The sequence below is a fragment of the Leuciscus leuciscus genome, assembly GCF_965113295.1.
Source record: "Leuciscus leuciscus genome assembly, chromosome: 22".
NCBI lineage: Eukaryota > Metazoa > Chordata > Actinopteri > Cypriniformes > Leuciscidae > Leuciscus > Leuciscus leuciscus.
The window spans coordinates 37,665,936-37,685,464 of NC_138746.1; the positions used below are offsets into that span (position 1 = coordinate 37,665,936).

General features: G+C 45.2%; 2 protein-coding genes across 2 annotated transcripts in view; both read left to right on the forward strand.

Moving 5' to 3' along the window:
• The window catches only part of ppp1r21 (protein phosphatase 1, regulatory subunit 21), a 49,089-nt gene that overhangs the window by 24,415 nt on the left and 5,145 nt on the right, over positions 1-19,529 (forward strand). Inside the window, exons 13-19 of the mRNA XM_082153951.1 lie at positions 1,956-2,048; positions 2,120-2,247; positions 9,471-9,617; positions 10,707-10,799; positions 10,885-11,148; positions 12,655-12,690; positions 12,861-12,977. Of these exons, the coding sequence (XP_082010077.1) occupies positions 1,956-2,048; positions 2,120-2,247; positions 9,471-9,617; positions 10,707-10,799; positions 10,885-11,148; positions 12,655-12,690; positions 12,861-12,977 (878 nt within the window). The remainder of the gene's footprint in view (positions 1-1,955; positions 2,049-2,119; positions 2,248-9,470; positions 9,618-10,706; positions 10,800-10,884; positions 11,149-12,654; positions 12,691-12,860; positions 12,978-19,529) is intronic.
• Positions 13,113-18,599, forward strand: LOC309486889 (uncharacterized protein; the record flags this gene model as incomplete). Its single annotated transcript, XM_082154356.1, has 4 exons — positions 13,113-13,136; positions 16,013-16,880; positions 17,056-17,168; positions 17,266-18,599. The coding sequence occupies 4 exons, from the start codon at positions 13,113-13,115 to the stop codon at positions 18,157-18,159; spliced, it is 1,899 nt and encodes a 632-aa protein (XP_082010482.1). The 3' UTR covers positions 18,160-18,599.

Genomic DNA, 19,529 nt, shown 5'->3' on the forward strand with positions numbered 1-19,529 from the left:
TGGCGTGTCCGTGGCGTGTCCGTGGCGTGTCCGTGGCGTGTCCGTGGCGTGTGCGTGGCGTGTGCATGTCGGCCCATGTTGTGTCCGTGTTGAGTGCGTGTCCGTCCATGTCGTGTGCGTGTCCGTGTTGAGTGCGTGTCGTGTGCGTGTCCGTGTCGTGTCCGTGTCCGTGTTGAGTGCGTGTCCGTGTCGTGTCGTGTCCGTGTCGTGTCCGTGTCGTGTCCGTGTTGAGTGCGTGTCGTTCGTGTGCGTGTCCGTGTCCGTGTGCGTGTCGTGTGTGTGTCATTCGTGTCCGTGGCGTGTCCGTGGCGTGTCCGTGGCGTGGCGTGTGCATGTCGGCCCATGTTGTGTCCGTGTTGAGTGCGTGTCCGTCCGTGTCGTGTGCGTGTCCGTGTCCGTGTCGTGTCCGTGTTGAGTGCGTGTCGTTCGTGTACGTGTCGTGTGCGTGTCCGTGTCGTGTCCGTGCCGTGTCGTGTACGTGTCGTGTGCGTGTCGTGTGCGTGTCGTGTGCGTGTCGTGTGCGTGTCGTGTGCGTGGCGTGTGCGTGGCGTGTGCGTGGCGTGTGCGTGGCGTGTGCATGTCGGCCCATGTTGTGTCCGTGTTGAGTGCGTGTCCGTCCGTGTCGTGTCCGTGTCGTGTCCGTGTTAAGTGCGTGTCGTTCGTGTACGTGTCGTGTGCGTGTCCGTGTCCGTGTCCGTGTCCGTGTCCGTGTCCGTGCCGTGTCGTGTGCGTGTCCGTGTCGTGTCGTGTGCGTGTCGTGTGCGTGTCGTGTGCGTGTCGTGTGCGTGTCGTGTGCGTGTCCGTGTCCGTGTCGTGTCGAGTGCGTGTCCGTGTCCGTGTCGTGTCCGTGTTGAGTGCGTGTCGTTCGTGTGCGTGTCGTGTGCGTCCGTGTGCGTGTCCGTGTCCGTGTCGTGTCCGTGTGCGTGTCGTGTCGAGTGCGTGTCCGTGTCCGTGTCGTGTCCGTGTTGAGTGCGTGTCGTTCGTGTGCGTGTTGTGTCCGTGTCCGTGTCCGTGTCGTGTCGTGTACGTGTCGTGTCCGTGTCGTGTCCGTGTCGTGTGCGTGTCGTGTGCGTGTCGTGTGCGTGTCCGTGTCGTGTCCGTGTCGTGTGCGTGTCGTGTGCGTGTCGTGTGCGTGTCGTGTGCGTGTCGTGTGCTCGTGTTGTGCCCGTGTTTGAGTGTCGTGTCGTGTGCGTGTTGTGTGTGTCGTGTCCGTGTGCGTGTTGTGTGCGTGTCCGTGTCCGTGTCGTGTCCGTGTCGTGTGCGTGTCGTGTCCGTGTCGTGTCCGTGTCGTGTGCGTGTTGTGTGTGTCGTGTCCGTGTGCGTGTTGTGTGCGTGTCCGTGTCCGTGTCGTGTCCGTGTCGTGTCCGTGTCGTGTGCGTGTCGTGTGCGTGTCGTGTGCGTGTCGTGTCCGTGTCGTGTCCGTGTCGTGTCCGTGTCGTGTCCGTGTCGTGTGCGTGTCGTGTGCGTGTCCGTGTCCGTGTCGTGTGCGTGTCGTGTGCGTGTCCGTGTCCGTGTCCGTGTCCGTGTCCGTGTCGTGTCGAGTGCGTGTCCGTGTCCGTGTCGTGTCCGTGTTGAGTGCGTGTCGTTCGTGTGCGTGTCGTGTGCGTCCGTGTGCGTGTTGTGTGCGTGTCCGTGTCGTGTCCGTGTCGTGTCCGTGTCGTGTCCGTGTCGTGTCCGTGTCGTGTGCGTGTCGTGTCCGTGTCGTGTGCGTGTCGTGTGCGTGTCCGTGTCGTGTGCGTGTTGTGTGTGTGTCGTGTGCGTGTTGTGTGCTCGTGTTGTGCCCGTGTTTGAGTGTCGTGTCGTGTCGTGTCGTGTCGTGTCGTGTCCGTGTCCGTGTCGTGTGCGTGTTGTGTGTGTCGTGTCCGTGTCGTGTGCATGTTGTGTGCGTGTCGTGTGCGTGTTGTGTGCTCGTGTTGTGCCCGTGTTTGAGTGGTCAGTGATGTTCTCTGCCGCAGGTGTTCGCTCAGATGCCATGTGTCAGAGCAGCGCTAATGCCGTGTTCACCCAGATGAGCGCGAGCTTACACAGCCTGCACGACGTCACCACAGGTGTGTGTTCAGGTGAGATCAGAGCGCTTTATAAGAGTCTCGGCTCGTGTGTAAGTCTGCTGTCTCCTCAGAGCTGTCCACACACTACAGCCAGAAGGTTTCCCTGGAGCAGGAGCTGCCCACCGCCACACAGAAGCTGCGCACCACCAACGAGTGTCTGCTGGCGTCTCTGGCGGCCCTCACCAGCAGCTGCGGGAAGGTCACAACACACACACACTGCTCTCACCCTTCACAACACACACACACTGCTCTCACCCTTCACAACACACACCACTCTTCACACACTCACCACTCTCGTGCTTCATAACTATGGGATGAATTTAGTTTCAAATTGATTAAATAAATGCATGCACAATTATCCATGAACTTAATAAATGTTGCAAGTATGTTTTACTATCCACAACCAAATGCCTTTCAACTTGCGTTTGCAAAATTCTGAAATAAATGTATGTGCAGCAATTTGTACAAATAGAGACATTTCTGTGAATACAAATGTTTTCTTTTGTATTAGTGTATCATAATTTGCGCATGCAACAAAGAAGATGTGCATGTGTGGATCAGGTGACACGTGTTCATTCACTGAGTCAATCTCATTTGATTCATTTGGATTTTAAGACTTTCTTTTCACGGTTTTTAAGCATTTCACAACCCACACACAAACAACTACAAATGAATAGGCCTGGTGCTAGTTATTAATGTGTGCACAACTATCCATCTATTTGACAAATTCACAAATGTGCGTTACTACATTGAAACTAATACTTTACAACTTGTGAGAGCAAAATCCAGAATTACATGAATTTGCAGCATTTTTTACAAATAAATTCAGAACCTTGATGTTGTATTAACCCCCTGGGGTCGGCGGTCGCGCCGGCGTGACCAGCTCGCTTTAGCTCTTATCAGTGCGAAAGAGACTCAAATAACGATTTTTGTGATACTGGCAAATGTTCTACATCATTCAAAACTGTTAAATGTCTACTTTTATTTGTGTAAACTCATAATAAAAACAAAATGTTGTTCTTTTCGTAAAATAAACACGATGCACGTTTTGCCGTCCCTCTCAGTGTGAAGTTCATTCTGAAACGTGACTCAGCGAATACTTGCCACATACATGAGATATGTCTTTAGAAAGTATCTATTTTTAAAGGGATAGTTCACTTTGAAATTAATTTTTGGTATGTTTTAGCTTACCTCAAGGGCATCCAAGATGTAGGTGTCTTTTTTTCCGCAGTAGTTTCAATTTTGATATTTTTAGGTCAAACCGTTCTTGTCTGTCAGTCATATAATGCAGGTCTATGGTCATTATCTCAAAGAGCATGCACAGAGTCCAAATTAAAACAATTCCCCGTCGTCCAAATTAAACAGTTCCCCATCGTAAGTACACATTGATGGCCTAAGACACGAAACGAGCGGTTTGTGTGAGAAAACGAACAGTATTTATAGCGTTTTTACGTCTTATACACAGCCATGTCCGAGTGATCTGATCTGACGTGTGCACAGACTGGCGCATAGATATATACACACTAGATGTCGCCTTGTCTACGGCAGTTCATTGGAACGAATGTCTTTAAAGCGACATCTAGTGTATATATCTATGCACCAGTCTGCGTACACGTCAGATCAGATCACTTGGACATGGCTGTGTATAAGAGGTAAAAACGATATAAATACTGTTCGTTTTCTCACACAAACCGCTCGTTTCGTGTCTTAGGCCATCAATGTGTACTTACGATGGGGAATTGTTTAATTTGGACGACGGGGAATTGTTTTAATTTGGACTCTGTGCATGCTCTTTGAGATAATGACCATAGACCTGCATTATATGACTGACAGACAAGAACGGTTTGACCTAAAAATATCAAAATTGAAACTACTGCGGAAAAAAAGACACCTACATCTTGGATGCCCTTGAGGTAAGCTAAAACATACCAAAAATTAATTTCAAAGTGAACTATCCCTTTAAATTATGTAAATCATTTCAAAAATAAATATTCTCTGTGTAATCATTATGAAAGCAACGAGATGTACAGTTTCTCAAGTGCCTGCTCATCTCTAATGTGACCACACCAATACACGTGCACCAGCGATTCACATGCAATAGTCCACGTGAAGGAACGCAAACCTGTAAACGCCCTCATCACCTCAAAATAAAGAATCATACTTCATCATTTCCCTGCTTTTCATCGAGTTTGGAAGACACGCTGTGAGTTTACACTGGATTTACTCAGAAGAAGAACAAGAAGAATGTGATTTGAAGATAAGAAATATTTTTAAGGTAAGAAATGTATTTTCACTTATATTAGTTTATCGTGTTGTTGCATAAACTTCACATTGTTCTAGTTGAACTGGTGCCAGACTAAAATGTATGAAATCGACAGAAACATGTTGAAATATGAACTATAGACATGTAGGCAACCTTTCAATGCTAAATAAATATACAAGTACCACAGGAGGATGTTTTTATGCTCGATTATATTAAACACAGCTTGATATAAAAGTAGTATGAGTGTTTCCACTAACATGATGAATATTATAATGTTTAAACCAGTGTTTACTGTTAAATACTGTGATTGTGGATATCTGCTCAAACGTAGATGTTTATATACATCTACATATAAGTTTCTCATTTCATAATGTCATAACGGATGAAATGTTTGAAGTAACATGATAATCCATATGTTTCTCTAGTGTAGTGTATTGAAGTGTTCCTTTTTAATGATTTAAAGTTATATGCCATCTGCATTTCTGTAAATTAAAATTATTGTTATTATTACTTTATGCAGCCCTACAAGTATATACCTACAGGCACAACAAGCCTGGTGTTCATTATATATATATTTTTGTGAATTTTAAATCACAATTTTAACCAGAAAAATCACAAGTAGATTTTCTTCCCCAAATCGTGCAGCCCTAGTTTTTTTTTATATTTCTTTTTCAGGGACCAGATGCCACTGACGAGCCCTGCTGACTTCAACATGCACATGAGTCTCTGTACATGAACATGGTAAAATGAAAAATCAAACACCTTGGAAATGACAGGTATGTTGAACAGGAACTGTTTAGATCAGTGTGTTCAATAATGTTCCTTTTTGTCCTTCGTTATGTATTTTTGGATTATGTTGTGTTGTAAATAAATCCAAACAATCAAAAAGCCATTATTTTAATCTCTCATTCTTTGTTCAAGTACCCTCACAGTTCCACCTGATAGGGCTATTAGGGGAGGGTCTTTGTCTTTCTCAGGTGTGAAACACATCAATGTTTATGATGATTCGCATACAGCTTTCTTACATAAAACATGTCTTACAAATTTTAAATCAATATATTGTTAAATATGAATGAGTGGGCAGGATGATTTTTATATAGTTTAGAAGCAAATATGCTAGACTACATGATACAATTTCTAAAAATCTTGTGAACAAATAATCTGTATGGGTTTTATGGCCTTATTTCAGTGACTACATTTTTTTTTTTTCACAAACCATATCATTTTCTGAAAACTACAAACTTTTACATACATGCTGCTGACATATTATTGTAGCAGAGTTTGTGCTGAATACAGTGTAATCAGACTTTAGCCATGAAAGTGTTACAAGTAACAGAAATAAGCACAAATGTCAGAGCATGTCAGAACACCTCCAGGGCCAGAAAACACCTCAGACCCCAGAGGGTTAATGTAGGTCAGAATTTGTGCATGCTACAAGTAAGATGTGCATTTGTGGATCACTTATATCATAGAATATGAACATGACGCGCAAAATTTCACGTTAAGCTTTTTCTTTTTACCAGGCTCTAATGGAGGAAAACGCCATTAACGTGAAATGTTGTGCATCGCGTTCATATTCTATATTCTCGTCTGTATAAAGTTTTCCTCCCATTTAGCCATTTATAAAGAAAATGCTTAATGTGGAGTAATGCAGTAACACAGTGATATTAAAACCCAGTAGCCTATACATCTTATTGACGATGCAACGCGTTATTGCACGTTAAGCGTTTTTATAATGGTTTTCTATGGGAGAAAAATGCCTAACCTGATTTAATCTGATTGCCTGTTTAAAGTATGCTTTATTAATAAGGTAGGCCTATATAGTCTTGCCGAGTTTAGTCTTTTAATGTTAGCCTACTGTCTTAATGCATTAGTGTTTGTGTTTTCTTTATAAACATTAGATGTGAAACTTTGCACATTTTAAGTTCATATTTTGCTGTTTATTTTTATAAGGTAAGCAATGTTTTATTAATAAGTTGTGTACTAAATTTGGTGCTTCAATATCACTTTTCTTAAGCCACATTAAGCGTATTATATGAGGAAGAACGCTCGATTATGGTGCCGTTGTCTGTTTAAGAAGCTACTGCCATCTAGTGGTAGCAGGTTTTCTCAGACAGCTCTGTGTGTGTGTGTGTGTGTGTGTGTGTGTGTGTGTGTGTGTGTGTGTGTGTGTGTGTGTGTGTGTGTGTGTGTGTGTGTGTGTGTGTGTGTGTGTGTGTGTGTGTGTGTGTGTGTGTGTGTGTGTGTGTGTGTGTGTGTGTGTGTGTGTGTGTGTGTGTGTGTGTGGATCGTGCTAGGCTAAACCGGCGAAATGAAAGTCTCAAAATCCAAATGAATCAAATAGGATCGACTCAGAAACGAGTCAATGAACGAGTCAGACCACAACCTCAGAAAGTAGTTATTATGTCTGATTTAGAAGAAATTGATGGCAAAATTTTGGAAGAAACCGTACAGCACCGTAAAACATCAACCTGCGCTCTTGAGACACTCCCAGATCTTTTTTCAAAAGTGTGTTAAACAGTTTAGAAGCAGATCTTCTAGAAGTGGTAAATGCCTCACTTCTCTCTGGGAGTTTTCCAAACTCCCTGAAAACTGCAGTTGTCAAGCCCCTCCTGAAAAAGAGCAATCTGGATAAGAACATATAAAGCAACTATAGACCGATCTTGAATCTTCCTTTCATAGGCAAGATCATTGAAAAAGTTGTCTTCAATCAGCTGAACAAATTCTTATGCTCGAATGGATACTTTAATAAACGATATTCGCTTAAATACTGATTCAGGCAAATTATCAGTGCTGGTACTACTCGACCTCAGCGCTGCATTTGACACTGTCGATCATAACATACTTCTTGACAGGCTGGAAAACTGGGTGGGGCTTTCTGGGATAGTCCTAAAATGGTTCAGGTCATACTTAGATGGGAGAGGTTATTATGTGAGTATAGGAGACCATAAGTCTGAGTGGACATCCATGACATGCGGAGTCCCTCAAGGCTCAACTCTTGCGCCACTCCTGTTCAACCTGTATATGCTCCCAATGAGCCAAATAATGAGAAAGAACCAAATCTCCTACCACAGCTCTGCAGACGACACACAGCTCTACCACAGCTATGCAGACGATACACAGCTGTACTTAGCCCTATCGCCTAACGATTACAGCCCCATTGACTCCCTGTGCCGATGCATTGATGAAGTCAACAGTTGGATGTGTCAAAGCTTTCTTCAGTTAAACAAAGACAAAACTGAAGTCATTGCGTTTGGAAACAAAGATGAAGTTCTCAAGGTGAACGCATACCTTCACTCTAGGGGTCAAACAACTAAACATCAAGTCAGGAATCTTGGTGTGACACTAGAGTCAGACCTTAGTTTCAGTAGTCATGTCAAAGCAATAACTAAATCAGCATACTATCATCTGAAAAATATTGCAAGAATTAGATGCTTTGTTTCCAGACAAGACTTAGAGAAACTTGTGCATGCTTTCATCACCAGCAGGGTGGATTATTGTAATGGACTCCTCACTGGCCTTCCCAAAAAGACCATGAGACAGTGTCAGGTCATACAGAACGCTGAGCAGAACCAGAACATATGAACATATCACACCAGTCCTCAGGTCTTTACACTGGCTCCCAGTTAGATTTAGGATTGATTTTAAAGTATTATTACTGGAATATAAAACCTTCAATGGCCTAGGACCTCAATACACTGCAGATATGCTCACTGAATATAAACCCAACAGATCACTCAGATCATTAGGATCATATCAGCTATTTTTTTTTTCATTTTCATTCATTCGTTTTATTTATTTATATAGCATAAATAAACACAACAGAAGCTGACCACTGTGCTTTACAAGGTAAAAGTCCAGGAAACATGAAAGAAGGAGCAAAATAAACCATTAACACATAATGTAATAGAACCATAATTGAGATTTAGTGAAATGCCCGGTCAAAAAGATAAAACTTTAGCTTAAATTTAAACTCCTGTAAAGAGGACAGGGATCTCAAGGATAAGGGGAGGCTATTCCATATAAGGGATCGACAACTGCGAAAGCACAATCCCCTCTCGACTTAAATCGTGAATGTGGCTGGGACAGATTATAACTGCTTGTGGACCGTAGACACCAACCGGGCTCGTTCAAAGTTCAGATAGGTAAGAGGGTGCAAGACCATTTAAGGATTTGAAAACAAACAACATTTTAAAATCAACTCTATGACGCACCGGCAACCAGTTAAGAAACATTAAAATATGAGTAATATGTTCATGTTTGCGAACCCCAGTTAGAAATCTAGCTGCAGCGTTTTGAACCATTTGAAGCCTTGTAATGGAAAACTGGGAGATTCCTGCATAAGGAATTACAGTAATCCAAGCGGGATAGAACGAAAGCTATAAAAGGGTTCACTCTAAGCATGGTGAGACCGCTTTTAGCTATTATGCTGGAACCAGCTTCCAGAAGAGATCAGATGTGCTCCTACTGTAGTCACATTCACATCCAGACTCAGAACACTTCTGTTTCACATCCAGACTCAAAACACTTCTGTTTCACATCCAGACTCAGAACACTTCTGTTTCACATCCAGACTCATCCAGACTCAGAACACTTCTGTTTCACATCCAGACTCAAAACACTTCTGTTTCACATCCAGACTCAGAACACTTCTGTTTCACATCCAGACTCAGAACACTTCTGTTTCACATCCAGACTCAGAACACTTCTGTTTAGCTGTGTGTTTACTGAATGAGCACTGTGCCGCTGTTCGTCCGACTGTTTGCACTATATTTTATATCCTTTTTATTCTAAACTGTTTTAATGAATCTTATTTCTTTTGATTATTCTAATTCCTTCTATGTAAAGCACTTTGAATTTCCATTGTGTATGAAATGTGCTATATAAATAAACTTGCCTTGCATGCATGTCACCTGATCCAAAAATGCGATCTTACTTGTTGCATGCACAAATTCTGACCTACATTAATACAAAATTGAGGTTTTGTATTTACAACTATGTCTTTATTTGTACAAAATGCTGCAAATTCATGTAATTCTAGATTTTGCTCATGCATTTATTAATCAATTTGAGTTATTAATCAATCCTATACACAACACACACCGCCTCGCTGTCCTCCGGTTCACTGTCTGATTCCTGCAGAACTGTCTCTCACACAGATGGCCACCTTCTTCAGCAACAGCCTGGATTTCCTGGCGTCGTGTCCTGGCTACGGTCCGCGAGGAGGCGTCCTGAACCCGCTGCAGGCCCACAGTGTGATGGAGAACAAGAGGCGCGCCGCCACATACATGAGCGCCATCAGGAAGGTCACAGGCTTTATTACTTTCCTTTTAAGTACAGGTCAAGCTTTGAATTGGGAAGGGAAGGAGGGAAGAGAGGCTCCCACAAAGTAGAAAAATATAAAAACATAAGTAACATTTCAGGTACAGATTGGCCATTGCATTGGTCCTCTATTGAAACGGTTGGATATTCTCAGTGTTTTTTCGAGGGAAAGCCCCTTCCTCTGTGCTGTTTTAGCTCATCACATGCCTGACTGCAGTAGTCCAGTCAGGACATGGAGAGGTTCTTAAGCACTTGATCTTGATGATATAGGGCCCTATCTTGCACCCAGCGCAATTGACTTTGTACACCGACGCATGTATCATTCCTATTTTGCACCCGCGCACAGCGGCCTTTTCCCTCCACAGACGCACGTCGGTTAACTAAGAAATACACTTGCGCTCCCGGGGGCGGTTCAGTGCAAAGAGGAGGCGTGTTCCGGCGCAAACGTACCCTCACGCTATTTTGCAGGTTTAGAAAACAATTCCGCCAATGACCGAAAAAAAACAGTTTAAAGTCAGTGGCGCGTTGCGCATGTTATTCATATGCTATTTTAAGTGCCATAATCAATGTAGCGTGTGCACAACGCGCATACACTTTTTTCTCTCATCTACACACAGACGCTGCAGTTATCATTTTTGCAAATCATACATTATTACGATAGATAGATAGATAGATAGATAGATAGATAGATTTACAGTTTATTATAAAAGCGATTTAGCTTACACATTTACCCAAATTATCATACGCCTGTTTAACCGAAGTTAATTTGGGTGTTTCTCCATCCCCAACGTCCCTGACGAGAACGTCTGTCTCCTCGGCTGTGAACCGCTCCTGGCGTGCGTCTGGCAAATCCGCCGTTATAATAGGAATCCGCTATAGAACAAGCGTGCCTGCTCTTAAAGGGAATGTGAGATGATGCTCTGATTGGTTTATTTCACGTTACGCCCAAACCACACCTATGAATAATGAAGCTACTTCAGACCAACCCATTTTAGATTTGCGTCGGGCGCAAGACAAGGCCTATTTGCACAGTTCAGTCCTGTGAATGTTGGTGTATTTTCTTGTGTTTTCAGGTCAGATCAGAATCGGTGCCGTACAGAGATGCTTTAGCAAACCGACATGTTCTGACAAGCTCTACTGAAAGTCGAGAGGGACTCATGCAGCAGGTACCTGAACCTATCTGTCTATCTGTCTGTCTGTCGGTCTTTCTGTCTGTCCAACCGTCTGTCTGACGGTGTGTGTGTTTATCAGGTTGTCCAGAGTCAGGAGAAGATGTGTCGTCTGGAGCAGGAGAAGGAGCACTGGCTGCTGGAGGCTCAGCTGGGTCAGGTGCGTTTACAGAGGGAGAGTCAGCGCATCGCTCAGCTGGAGGCTCAGATCCTCGCCGGGGCTCCAGCAGAACCACACAGCGCTGCTCAGATCCTCTCCGGGGCTCCAGCAGAACCTCACAGCGCCGCTGACGGACCCGGTGCTGCCCGTCCTGAGAGTCCAGTGCCCGTCCAGGACACCAGCCTGGTGAGTAAGCTCATGCTGGAACAGTGAATCCATGGTTCATCTCCCTATCAGACACACCTAACCATGAGTCAGCAGGTGTTTTAAACAGAAGAAAATGTGCAGCGTTGATTGTGTGTAACTACAGGCTAACAATTGCCTTGCGGACAGTACTGTAAATGCTGCAGAAATCATGGAATCCAACAGAATTATGAATCATGACTACGTCAACACTTTTCTTTTCCACAAGTTTCCATGTATAGTAGGTTTGTCAAAAATCTGTACCAAGCCGATACTATCATGCTTGGGTGTTTGCTTCTCCTCAAAGAACCAGGCCAGAGAGGAGACAGTTAAACAGCCTCCTGAGCTGGGTACCTGGGGCGAGATTATGGACAGGGAGTCCCCGGACCTCCCCCCTCTCTTTGGAGATGCCCTCGCGGGTATAGCGGGGAAGATTATGATGAAGATGAGGAATTATCCCCTCATCTTCTAGACGACGTTGAAGAGGAAGAGGATGACGACATTCTCCCTCCTATTTCATCTCGTCCACCGAGTAACTAGAGTGGACCCAACTTTGGAACTAAAGCCACCCATAAAAACAAATTGACATTGGTCAGTAAAGTAGGACTTGAACCAGCCAAGAACTGTCACTGACAATCCAAATACATTACAATACATTTTCAAGACGATTAAGTAACAGTGCATGGTCAATAGTGTCAAAGGCTGAACTAAGATCCAAGAGAATGAGAAGAGACAGTGAGCCGGAGTCGGAGGCTAATAGTAAGTCATTAGTGACTTTAACCAACGCAGTCTCAGTGCTGTTTCATTCCCGAAACCCAAATTGATGAGGCTCAAATAGATTATATTCAATTAAGTGTTTGTTTAATTGGCCACAACCACACCCTCCAAGATTTTAGCCAAGATTTATATCATGATATTTCATATCAGAGTTTTATAATGATTGTCATAACACTTCACACATGTCTCTCGTTCTTATTCCGAAATACCTCACTTCTGTTATCAGAGAACCGGGGTTATGCAAGTAACCTGACGTTTTGTTCAGTGCAGCCTCACCAATCCTTTCATAGTAACTGACAAACACACTATGTAGATTCTTTGTCAGGGATACAAATCACTCGCATTTCATTCAATTCACCGTTTTAAAAAATGCTAAATGGCTCACTTGTGTGATGCACAGACATGATGCGTGAGAGTAGAGCAGCGTAAAGGCATGCGGCTCAGGGATTCACAGGAACTGCATCAGCTGGTTCACATGTTTGAAAAGCTCTGGAAACACTGATTGATGTTTTAAATGTATTTGTCATACAGTGTCAAGTCTACCATTTCTTTGTTGCTGCAGGTCTCAAATTAGTAGGTCTCAATTAATTAACTTTTTTTTAAATGTACATTATAACTCTAAACTGAATTTTGTTTTTATACCTTTTTGTTATATATATTGGATAAAAATATATTATTGGGTGTAAAACTAAAAATATTATTGACATTTTTATCATCTGTCTCTATTATCAGGTCGGCATTTTAACCATCACGTCCTGCAGCGAGAGCGTATGTATTCATGTTTTACTTTCTTAAATAACCATATCTGCATATTCAGATTCATACATCATATTCTATGTCATAATCCATCTCTCCAGCCTATTTAAAACCGTGGTGCTAAATGATGCCGCTCATGTCATGTTGATGATGATGATGATGATGTTGTTTGTGTGCCATAGGCTGCAGATCAGGAATCTCGTGAGCATCTGATCAAAACTCATTACATGAGCCGCGTTTCAGATCTGACTTCTCAACTGCAGATCTGTGACAGCAAAGCCGTCCACTTCCACGCTGAGGTCAGTACTCAACACACCACAGTACTCAACACTTTTAACCCTGTCTCCTCTCAACCCAGTGCTCTACACACCACAGTACTTAACTCACCACAGTACTCAACGCACCACAGTACTCAACATACTACAGTACTCAACATGCTCAGTGCTCAACACACCACAGTACTCAACGCACCACAGTACTCAACACGCTCAGTGCTCAATGCACCACAGTACTCAACACGCTCAGTACTCAACACACCACAGTACTCAACACACCACAGTACTCAACACGCTCAGTACTCAACACACCACAGTACTCAACGCACCCCAGTACTCAACACACCACAGTACTCAACGCGCCCCAGTACTCAACATACCACAGTACTTAACGCACCACAGTACTCAACACACCACAGTACTCAACATACTACAGTACTCAACATGCTCAGTGCTCAACACACCACAGTACTCAACGCACCACAGTACTCAACACGCTCAGTGCTCAATGCACCACAGTACTCAACACGCTCAGTACTCAACACACCACAGTACTCAACACACCACAGTACTCAACACGCTCAGTACTCAACACACCACAGTACTCAACACACCACAGTACTCAACGCGCCCCAGTACTCAACATACCACAGTACTTAACGCACCACAGTACTTAATGCACCACAGTACTCAACACACCCCAGTACAAAACACTTTTAACCCTGTCTCCTCTCACCCCAGTTCTCTACACACCACAGTACTCAACTCACCACAGTACTCAACTCACCACAGTACTCAACACGCTCAGTACTCAACGCACCACAGTACTCAACATACTACAGTACTCAACACACCACAGTACTCAACGCACCACAGTACTCAACGTGCCCCAGTACTCAGCACACCACAGTACTCAACGTGCCCCAGTACTCAACGCACCACAGTACTCAGTGCACCCCAGTACTCAACATACCCCAGTACTCAATGCACCCCAGTACTCAACGCACCCCAGTACTCAACACACCACATTACTCAATGCACCACAGTACTTAGTGCACCCCAGTACTCAGTGCACCCCAGTACTCAGTGCACCCCAGTACTCAACGCATCACATTACTCAATGCACAACAGTACTCAACGCACCACAGTACTCAACGCACCCAGTACTCAACGCACCCCAGTACTCAACACACCACAGTACTCAACACACCCAGTACTCAACGCACCCCAGTACTCAACACACCACAGTACTCAACACACTACAGTACTCAACACACCACATTACTCAACACGCTCAGTACTCAACACACTACATTACTCAACACACCACATTACTCAACACGCTCAGTGCTCAACACGCTCAGTCCTCAACACGCTCAGTCCTCAACACGCTCAGTCCTCAACACGCTCAGTGCTCAACACGCTCAGTCCTCAACGCGCTCAGTCCTCAACGCGCTCAGTCCTCAACACGCTCAGTCCTCAACACGCTCAGTCCTCAACACACCACAGTACTCAACACACTACAGTACTCAACACACCACATTACTCAACACACTACATTACTCAACACACCACTTTACTCAACACTCTCAGTACTCCACACACTACATTACTCAACACACCACAGTACTCAACACTCTCAGTGCTCCACACACTACATTACTCAACACACCACAGTACTCAACACTCTCAGTGCTCAACGCACCAAAGCACTCAACACACAACAGTACTCAACGCACCCAGTACTCAACGCACCCCAGTACTCAACACACCACAGTACTCAACACACCCAGTACTCAACGCACCCCAGTACTCAACACACCACAGTACTCAACACACTACAGTACTCAACACACCACATTACTCAACACTCTCAGTACTCAACACACTACATTACTCAACACACCACATTACTCAACACACCACATTACTCAACACTCTCAGTACTCCACAGACTACATTACTCAACACACCACAGTACTCAACACTCTCAGTGCTCAACGCACCAAAGCACTCAACACACTACAGTACTCAACACATCACATCACAGTCAAGTCAAGTCACCTTGATTTATATAGTGCTTTTTACAATACAGATTGTTTCAAAGCAGCTTTACAGAGGTCTCAACACTCTCAGTACTCAACTGTTCTCATTATTGTTCTCAACACTCACAGTACTCAACACTATCAGTGCTCAACGCACCACAGTACTCAACGCGCTCAGTCCTCAACGCGCTCAGTCCTCAACGCGCTCAGTCCTCAACACGCTCAGTCCTCAACACGCTCAGTCCTCAACACGCTCAGTGCTCAACACGCTCAGTGCTCAACGCGCTCAGTCCTCAACGCGCTCAGTGCTCAACACGCTCAGTCCTCAACACGCTCAGTCCTCAACACGCTCAGTGCTCAACACGCTCAGTCCTCAACACACCACAGTACTCAACACACTACAGTACTCAACACACCACATTACTCAACACACTACATTACTCAACACACCACAGTACTCAACACTCTCAGTGCTCCACACACTACATTACTCAACACACCACAGTACTCAACACTCTCAGTGCTCAACGCACCAAAGCACTCAACACACAACAGTACTCAACGCACCCAGTACTCAACGCACCCCAGTACTCAACACACCACAGTACTCAACACACCCAGTACTCAACGCACCCCAGTACTCAACACACCACAGTACTCAACACACCACAGTACTCAACACACTACAGTACTCAACACACCACATTACTCAACACTCTCAGTACTCAACACACTACATTACTCAACACACCACATTACTCAACACACCACATTACTCAACACTCTCAGTACTCCACAGACTACATTACTCAACACACCACAGTACTCAACACTCTCAGTGCTCAACGCACCAAAGCACTCAACACACTACAGTACTCAACACATCACAGTCAAGTCAAGTCACCTTGATTTATATAGTGCTTTTTACAATACAGATTGTTTCAAAGCAGCTTTACAGAGGTCTCAACACTCTCAGTACTCAACTGTTCTCATTATTGTTCTCAACACTCACAGTACTCAACACTATCAGTGCTCAACGCACCACAGTACTCAACACTCTCAGTACTCAACGCGCTCAGTCCTCAACGCGCTCAGTCCTCAACACACTCAGTCCTCAACACACTCAGTCCTCAACACGCTCAGTGCTCAACACGCTCAGTGCTCAACGCGCTCAGTGCTCAACGCGCTCAGTCCTCAACGCGCTCAGTGCTCAACACGCTCAGTCCTCAACACGCTCAGTCCTCAACACGCTCAGTCCTCAACACGCTCAGTGCTCAACACGCTCAGTCCTCAACACGCTCAGTGCTCAACACGCTCAGTGCTCAACACGCTCAGTCCTCAACACGCTCAGTCCTCAACGCGCTCAGTCCTCAACACGCTCAGTCCTCAACACGCTCAGTCCTCAACACGCTCAGTGCTCAACACGCTCAGTGCTCAACACACTCAGTCCTCAACACGCTCAGTGCTCAACACGCTCAGTGCTCAACACGCTCAGTGCTCAACACGCTCAGTCCTCAACACGCTCACACTCAGTGCTCAACACACTCAGTCCTCAACACGCTCAGTCCTCAACACGCTCAGTCCTCAACACGCTCAGTCCTCAACACACTCAGTCCTCAACACGCTCAGTGCTCAACACGCTCAGTCCTCAACACGCTCAGTGCTCAACACGCTCAGTGCTCAACACACTCAGTCCTCAACACGCTCAGTGCTCAACACGCTCAGTCCTCAACACGCTCACACTCAGTGCTCAACACGCTCACACTCAGTGCTCAACATGCTCAGTCCTCAACACGCTCAGTCCTCAACACGCTCAGTCCTCAACACGCTCAGTCCTCAACACACTCAGTCCTCAACACGCTCAGTCGTTTGTTCCGCTCATGTTGGGAACTGCTGCTCCACCAAGATCCATACAAGCACATTATTTGGCATTCCTCTGAAAAAAACAAACATTTAAACATCAACTTAGACGTGCACAGTTGCTCTGGCATCGATCCGTGTCAGATCTGTTAATGATGGTTAAAACTGATGTGTTATCTGTGCACAAATACGCTCAGTGCTCAACACACTCAGTCCTCAACACGCTCACACTCAGTGCTCAACACGCTCACACTCAGTGCTCAACACGCTCAGTCCTCAACACGCTCAGTCCTCAACACGCTCACACTCAGTGCTCAACACGCTCACACTCAGTGCTCAACACGCTCAGTCCTCAACACGCTCAGTCCTCAACACGCTCAGTTCAGTCCTCAACACGCTCAGTTCAGTCCTCAACACGCTCAGTCCTCAACACGTTCAGTCCTCAACACGCTCAGTCCTCAACACACCACAGTACTCAACACACTACAGTACTCAACACACCACATTACTCAACACTCTCAGTGCTCAACACGCTGTCCTCAACGCACCACAGTACTCAACACACCACAGTACTTAGTGCACCCCAGTACTCAACCCTCTCAGTCCTCAACGCTCTCAGTCCTCAACGCTCTCAGTCCTCAACGCGCTCAGTCCTCAACACGATCAGTCTCAACACGCTCAGTGCTCAACACGCTCAGTCCTCAACACGCTCAGTCCTCAACACGCTCAGTGCTCAACACGCTCAGTGCTCAACACGCTCAGTCCTCAACACGTTCAGTCCTCAACACGCTCAGTCCTCAACACACCACAGTACTCAACACTCTCAGTACTCAACACACTACATTACTCAACACACCACAGTACTCAACACTCTCAGTGCTCCACACACTACATTACTCAACACACCACAGTACTCAACACTCTCAGTGCTCAACGCACCAAAGCACTCAACGCACCACAGTACTCAACGCACCCAGTACTCAACGCACCCAGTACTCAACGCACCCCAGTACTCAACACACCACAGTACTCAACACACCCAGTACTCAACGCACCCCAGTACTCAACACACCACAGTACTCAACACACTACAGTACTCAACACACCACATTACTCAACACTCTCAGTACTCAACACACTACATTACTCAACACACCACATTACTCAACACTCTCAGTACTCCACACACTACATTACTCAACACACCACAGTACTCAACACTCTCAGTGCTCAACGCACCAAAGCACTCAACACACTACAGTACTCAACACATCACAGTCAAGTCACCTTTATTTATATAGTGCTTTTTACAATACAGATTGTTTCAAAGCAGCTTTACAGAGGTCTCAACACTCTCAGTACTCAACTGTTCTCATTATTGTTCTCAACACTCACAGTACTCAACACTATCAGTGCTCAACGCACCACAGTACTCAACACTCTCAGTATTCAACGCGCTCAGTCCTCAACGCGCTCAGTCCTCAACACGCTCAGTCTTCAACACACTCAGTGATCAACACGCTCACACTCAGTGCTCAATGCGCTCAGTCCTCAACACGCTCAGTCCTCAACACGCTCAGTGCTCAACACTATCAGTGCTCAACGCACCACAGTACTCAACACTCTCAGTATTCAACGCGCTCAGTCCTCAACACGCTCAGTCCTCAACACGCTCAGTGCTCAACACGCTCAGTGCTCAACACGCTCAGTGCTCAACACGCTCAGTGCTCAACACGCTCAGTGCTCAACACGCTCAGTCCTCAACACGCTCAGTCCTCAACACACTCAATCCTCAACACGCTCAGTCCTCAACGCTCTCAGTCCTCAACACGCTTAGTCCTCAACACGCTCAGTGCTCAGCGCGATCAATTCTCAAATCGCTCAGTACTCCACATGCTAAGTACTCAAAACACGATCAAGACTCAACACGTTTGTTCCGCTCATGTTGGGAACTGCTGCTCCACCAAGATCCATACAAGCACATTATTTGGCATTCCTCTGAAAAAAAACAACATTTAAACATCAACTTAGACGTGCACAGTTGCTCTGGCATCGATCCGTGTCAGATCTGTTAATGATGGTTAAAACTGATGTGTTATCTGTGCACAAATAATGACTGTTTCACGCCGTCTGCCAGTCCTCATCAAACTGATGTTCCGTCGGTTCTCTTGTTGGGCAGAAAAATAAGCAGAGCAATGATTTGAAAGTCAGTTTTTGTCAACCGAAAAATTAATAAATGATAGTCGTCTCTGCATATGATGCTGCATACTACGAAATATTTGAATGAAAAGTACACATCAGCTTTCAATTCTGGACTGATATCTGCATTTCTAATAGCACTCCATTAGTCTACAGGTGAAGGTGGACGCATCAACCGCTGCTCTAGTTTAGACTGGCCTGCTGTGAATCATGAATATTTCAACCTACGCCACAGAAGTTTGGCCTCTCTATCGCCATCTGTGGCTGATCCATGAAACTGGATGTCACTATCAGAGTAGCACTCATGGTTACCTGCACACAAATAGGCATTACGTCTGCCACTGTGGTTTTGTCACCGGTTGGCAATAGGTGACTTACAGATCAACAAATGTCACTGTTTAGAGTGGTTACAGACAGTATCGAGTATTAAGCCTGGAATTCACCACAAAAAAACCGACAGCTCAAAATGTAA